We start from the raw sequence: 5,727 nt of genomic DNA, 5'->3' as shown, positions 1-5,727 counted from the left end.
AGGGCAGCTGGGGAGGGGCTCAGGGCCTTTCTTCTCCACCAGGCCCTCTGGCCTCCATCTTGCCCTTCCCTCTGTTTCAGCCCTGTGGCTTCCGAGGTGGACCTGGAGCTCCCGGTAGGCAGTCACGTGTAAATGAAAAGAACACAAGAACACGCAGGCAGGGGACAGGCAGCCAGCACCCTCATTTGCCCCGCGATTTTGAGCACCTTTCTGAACCTGGTTTTCCACTCAGGCGCAGTGGAGATGAGCAGGTCTAGAACGAGGGGTTGTTTTAAGGGCTGAATGACACACAAGCCGCTCAGTAAATGCCATTTCTCTCTGGTCTTTAAGGCATGCCTCTTGCTTCCCCTGTCACCCTGCTCTTGGAACATAGTGAGCTCTCAGGAAAATATATTGGTTCATTGAATGCAGTGCCAGCAAAAGGGATTTTTCGCCCTGGTCAATTTTTAAGGGTATTTTAAACAGGGGAGTCCCCTTTCTGGCCGTCATGGACAGGAAAGAGCGGGTCCAGGAGCAGGTCCCGAGTGGATGCTGGCGCGGGTGCAGGTGAGGTCTGTACCTGTCAGGGCAAAGCTGGGGTTCAGGAAGTCTCAGCTGCCGGCAGAGGGCGCCCCGGGACCGCTGAGCGTGTGGCGCCGGGGTTGGGGTGTTCGCGGGGCGCGGGGCACCGCAGCAGTCCAGCACTGACCGCAGCCCTGGACGTGCCCGCGATCCCCGCGGAGCGCGAAGGGAGCGCACTCGCCGCCCCGGGGAGCGCAGGGGCCGCGCGCGCCGCTGCGCCGAGCCCTGCCCGCGTGCGGTGAGTGCAGGCGCCGGCGGGGACTTCTCACCCTAGTTGGGGGCACCTGGAGGCACGCAGGTCGGACGGAGGCGGGCTGGTCTCGGGGTTGGTGTGCGTGGGAAACTAAGCATGGTCCCCGTTCGCGTTGGTCTTTGGGAAGGGCTTGGGGTCAACCCCAAGAGGCTCTGGATGTTGGGACGAGCTTTGCTTTCAGGAACTTGAGGTTCTAACGTTGGGATTTGTCTCGCGGGACCCGTCGCGTGCTGTCCATTTGTCTGGGGGCCCTGGGGTGGCAGAGTAACCCAGGGCCGGCGAGCGCTCACCTGGGCGTCCCCCACCCCTTTCACCAGCAGCACCATCCAGGGGAACCACGTGCGGCTGTCACCCGCAACTCTTCCTGTCAAGCGAAGCCCGCCCCCAGGGCAGGGGAGGGGACTCGGGGGTGGGGTGGGCTGTGCCCCGCGGGCCAGCTCGGCTCTCTCTGTTTCGTGTCCCCAGGGGCTCTTGGGAGGCAGCGGGCATTGCCGCAGGAAGGCGCAGGGCCCTGCCGGGAGGGGGCAGAGGCCGCCCAAGGGGCGCCCGGGCACTGGGCTCTTGGGTGTAGGGAAGCAAAGGAAAGACGCTGCCCAAGGAACTAGTTATGGAGGTGCCCTCTCCCAAAGCGGCGCCAAGCTGCCGGGAGCCCTTTTCCCGAGTCTCCTCCGCCTTGAACCATCTCTAAGCCTTCGAGGCAGTGGGGCAGCGCCGGCTCTCTGGGGGCCTGGCCCGGGATTTCTCCCCCAAACCCGCCCGAGCTATTTTTGCGCGTCGAGAACCGAACCCCGGGAGCGCGCGCGGGGCAGGACTCAGGCGCGCCGCCTGGGCGTTGTGGGGCTGCGGCGCCTCGCCAAGCCCGGTCTCCGAGCTCCAGGGGCTTTCAGAGAGACAACGCCGAGGCAAGGTAGGTGGCTCGGACGGAGTCGCATTGGGCTTGACCTGAGTAAAACTACAATCTGCTCGTCTTGGCGACCTTTGCTTTCTCTTTGCTTTTAGGGTGTTTGGGGAGCTGCTGTGGAGCCAGGGGTTTGGAGGAGCGAGGCATGTATTTTCAGCTGCGCCTCAGCTCTGAAATGTGACTCCAATTGACTAGCTCGGCAGAGGCCTCCAGTCTCTGGATTGATACTTTAGAATATGCTAACCAGCCGATGCTTTCCATGGGGAATCGAAGGGCCAGCTGGTCGCAGTGACCGTGACCTGGAGCGAGGGAGTTGGAAGAGAATGGTAGAAAGCCGGAGGGACCTTCCAAGAGGCTGACTTGGATAGCTGCGGCCAGGCTCCTGCCACACAATTGCTGCAGCCCTCCGATGGAGCGCTGGTGAGGTCCTCCACCCAGTGGGCCAGGGGGCTGTGCAAAGGGCTGCTGGTGAGTGAGGACTGACCCCTGACCTCTGCTTAGGAACTTGAGGGCTGTCAGAGCCCCCTATGCACCCGCCCTCGGGAAGATGAGGACCCTGAACACGTCCACCATGGACAGGGCCGGGCTGGTGGTGGAGAGGGACTTCTCCTTCCGTGTCCTCACAGCCTGTTTCCTGTCACTGCTCATCCTGTCCACCCTCCTGGGGAACACGCTGGTTTGTGCCGCCGTCATCAGGTTCCGACACCTGCGTTCCAAGGTGACCAACTTCTTCGTCATCTCCTTGGCTGTCTCGGACCTCCTGGTGGCTGTGTTGGTCATGCCCTGGAAAGCGGTGGCCGAGATCGCTGGCTTCTGGCCCTTTGGGTCTTTCTGTAACATCTGGGTGGCCTTTGACATCATGTGCTCCACCGCGTCCATCCTGAACCTCTGTGTGATCAGCGTGGACAGGTACTGGGCCATCTCGAGCCCCTTCCGGTATGAGAGGAAGATGACCCCCAAGGCGGCATTCATCCTGATCAGCGTGGCGTGGACGCTGTCTGTTCTCATCTCCTTCATCCCCGTGCAGCTAAGCTGGCACAAGGCGAAACCCACAAGCCCCTCTGACGGAAATGCCACTTCCCCGGGCGAGGCCACAGACAACTGTGATTCCAGCTTGAGCAGGACATACGCCATCTCATCCTCCCTGATCAGCTTTTACATCCCCGTGGCAATCATGATTGTCACCTACACCCGGATCTATAGGATCGCCCAGAAACAGATCCGGCGCATTTCAGCCCTGGAGAGGGCAGCCGTCCACGCCAAGAATTGCCAGACCACTGCAGGGAATGGAAACCCTGTGGAGTGTTCTCAACCGGAAAGCTCCTTTAAGATGTCCTTCAAAAGAGAGACTAAGGTTCTGAAGACGCTGTCGGTGATCATGGGGGTGTTTGTGTGCTGCTGGCTCCCTTTCTTCATCTTGAACTGTATGGTGCCCTTTTGTGGGTCTGGGGAGACGAAGCCCTTCTGCATAGATTCCATCACCTTTGACGTGTTCGTGTGGTTTGGGTGGGCCAATTCCTCCTTGAACCCCATCATTTATGCCTTTAATGCTGATTTTCGGAAGGCATTTTCAACCCTCTTAGGATGCTACAGACTTTGCCCGACGTCGAATAACGCCATAGAGACGGTGAGCATCAATAATAACGGGGGCGTCGTGTTTTCCAGCCATCACGAGCCACGGGGCTCCGTCTCCAAGGACTGCAACCTGCTGTACCTGATCCCGCATGCTGTGGGCTCCTCCGAGGACCTGAAGAAGGAGGAGGCAGGTGCAATAGCCAAACCCTTGGACAAGCTGTCCCCGGCCCTGTCTGTCATTTTGGACCATGACACTGATGTCTCTCTAGAAAAGATCCAGCCCATCACACAAAATGGACAGCACCCTACCTGAACTCCAAGGTGCATCCTGCCAGCCACGCTCACCCCCAAAGCTAGAGATCTCCCCGGGGCTTGCTGTTAAGAAACCAAGGTGTGGGGAGACGCCGAGGTGTCAGGCGAGCCCTGCTCTGCTGCTTTCCCTCAACACACAACTAATTCTATTTGAAAACCCATTCCAGTGTGTTTTCTGTGTTGTGCATAGTGAATCAGAGAGGCACACATCAAGCGAGTGTTACAAGGGACTTGTCTTTGGCTCCGAGATTATTTTTAGAAACTGATATTTAGGACTTAAAAAATAGGGCAAAGAATCAACCATGGACAGCTTCACTTAAAAATTAAACCTTTCTGGGAAGGAAGTGAGAAGGGTTGAGTTTGCTGTGTACAAACAGGTGCTAACACTGGTCCAAGCAAAGTTTTCAGATTGTAAAGGTAGGTGCATGCCTTCATAAATTATTTCTAAAAAATAATTGAGCCTTACAGTACGGGTGGGATTGCTTTCTCAGAATCGAGAGATGCTTTGTGGATATTAGGTTTATTTATCTATTGTATTATATGGCTATTTTTAATTTATTACAATGAATCTATATTTATCATATTTAATAGGATAAACCAATGAGTTATCTGTGACTTCACGGTCACATTGTCGTCCATGTAACTAGCACTTTATAAGCCAATGAAACAAACATACAGACTCTGAGATTCTAAATGCTCATGTATAACTTCTAGATACGCAGCCGAGATGGATAGGAAATGAAGCTGTGATCATTCCTTAAAATTCATTGGCATAAATAAAGACGAGGTGAGAACTGACAAATGCTGTGAATGTTTTTTGTGTTGTTTTTTTTTTCTAAAATGATTTTGGAAAACTTTAAAAAGCATAGCTACTGTTGCATTTCGAATGTTTTAAATGACCGCCACTTCCTCGGAGAATGACTGGCAGTTCTGTAAATATCTTAAATAAAAGCCAGCTTAAGAAAACACCAATTGAAATGTGTGCTCTTAGGCGGTAATAACAAGTATATGCCACTTTGTATTTATGTGAAATAACTGGCCCTCTGCGTCTTTTCTCATTTCACGCATCAGATAGCTTTTCGGAACCAGACAAACGGCTGTCCTGGTGAAGACAGTGGCTTTCCTTAATTCTTACGTCACAACAGTCTCACCAACGGACAGAGGTCAAATCCTGCGCCTCCATCTTACTAGGTCAAACCAAGCCGAGGCTACTTTTGTAGTGCTTCCATCTGAACTAAGAACTGATTTTTATAGAAGTCTAAATGTTAGTGGTATACTGGCTAATGAACAGTGCCTCCTTCTCGTCCTTGAGGAAGGCACTTCTGTTGGGAAAACAGGAGACCCCTTCTCTGTGGGTGTGGTAAGCACCCCAGAGCCATCAGTACTCTTTGACAAGTGCAGACCCTGTGTCTGTGCTTTGGAATCACCTTTCTACATCATCACCCGGACTGTAAAAAGTACCGTAATCTCCCCCTGCGAGATACTAATTCATGGGGGGCATTGCAAGAGCATTCCTTTGAAATGTTAACGAAGTTTTCATGTGGGGGAGCAGTTTACTTAACATTTAGATGAAATGGGTCACTGGAAAGACATCTGCTGAACAGTATCTCTCCTGGGTCCCGTCTGTGTTATTTCTGCATTTGAATGTTTCCTTGATTTGATTGCCTGTATGCTTTCTTACAAATAATAAAATTATTTTGTGAACTCGAATCCACCCTGAATGAGCCGTGTTGCATTTGTTTTAAAAAGCGAAGGTATTTCAGACCTTCAAGTAAGAAAACGTGGGCATTTTCAAGGCTATGTCACTTTTCTTCTTTTTAGTGGAAATTTCTCCTGTGATGGGTGCCACGTGTTGCCTTTGAATATTGAAACAGGAAAATGGTTTTGATTTGGGCTATGCACTCTCGTTTTCCTTCTGTCGTAAATACTTTTTTTTTTTTAGTTAAGAAACCCTTCTTTACTTGAGGAATTACTCTACTTCTCATTTCACAGATTTGAAAGATTCCTCAACCCTCTGCTTTTTAGTTCAGAGAGCCCAGGGACTTTAAATAATGTAAACATTACAGAAAAGGCTGTGGCTCGCTATGGGTTGTTTTGGACTCAGTTTAGGCAGCCACTGTGTGTG

The 5,727-nt window shown here is 52.7% G+C and overlaps 1 protein-coding gene across 3 annotated transcripts; it reads left to right on the top strand.

Annotated features, from left to right (window-relative positions):
* Positions 1 to 1,291: 1,291 nt before the first annotated feature.
* DRD1 (dopamine receptor D1) lies at positions 1,292 to 5,178 on the top strand. 3 transcript variants are annotated; one of them, XR_004421914.1, is made up of 3 exons: positions 1,292 to 1,721; positions 1,814 to 4,389; positions 4,674 to 5,178. XR_004421914.1 is itself a non-coding variant. In XM_033095758.1 (2 exons), the coding sequence occupies exon 2, from the start codon at positions 2,263 to 2,265 to the stop codon at positions 3,601 to 3,603; it is 1,341 nt and encodes a 446-aa protein (XP_032951649.1). In that variant the 5' UTR covers positions 1,292 to 1,721; positions 2,217 to 2,262; the 3' UTR covers positions 3,604 to 5,178. The 3 variants fall into 3 exon arrangements, 2 of the variants coding, with proteins under 2 accessions (XP_032951649.1, XP_032951648.1); XM_033095758.1 differs by having other exon boundaries at positions 2,217 to 5,178; XM_033095757.1 differs by having other exon boundaries at positions 1,814 to 5,178.
* Positions 5,179 to 5,727: the final 549 nt, after the last annotated feature.

This window comes from Rhinolophus ferrumequinum, chromosome 24, assembly GCF_004115265.2.
Source record: "Rhinolophus ferrumequinum isolate MPI-CBG mRhiFer1 chromosome 24, mRhiFer1_v1.p, whole genome shotgun sequence".
Lineage (NCBI taxonomy): Eukaryota > Metazoa > Chordata > Mammalia > Chiroptera > Rhinolophidae > Rhinolophus > Rhinolophus ferrumequinum.
This window is presented reverse-complemented; position numbering and strand designations above follow the sequence as displayed.

Bases quoted from the DNA above. Each gene is read 5' to 3' on its own strand.
- DRD1 (XM_033095758.1), top strand. From the start codon at position 2,263: ATGAGGACCCTGAACACGTCCACCATGGACAGGGCCGGGCTGGTGGTG.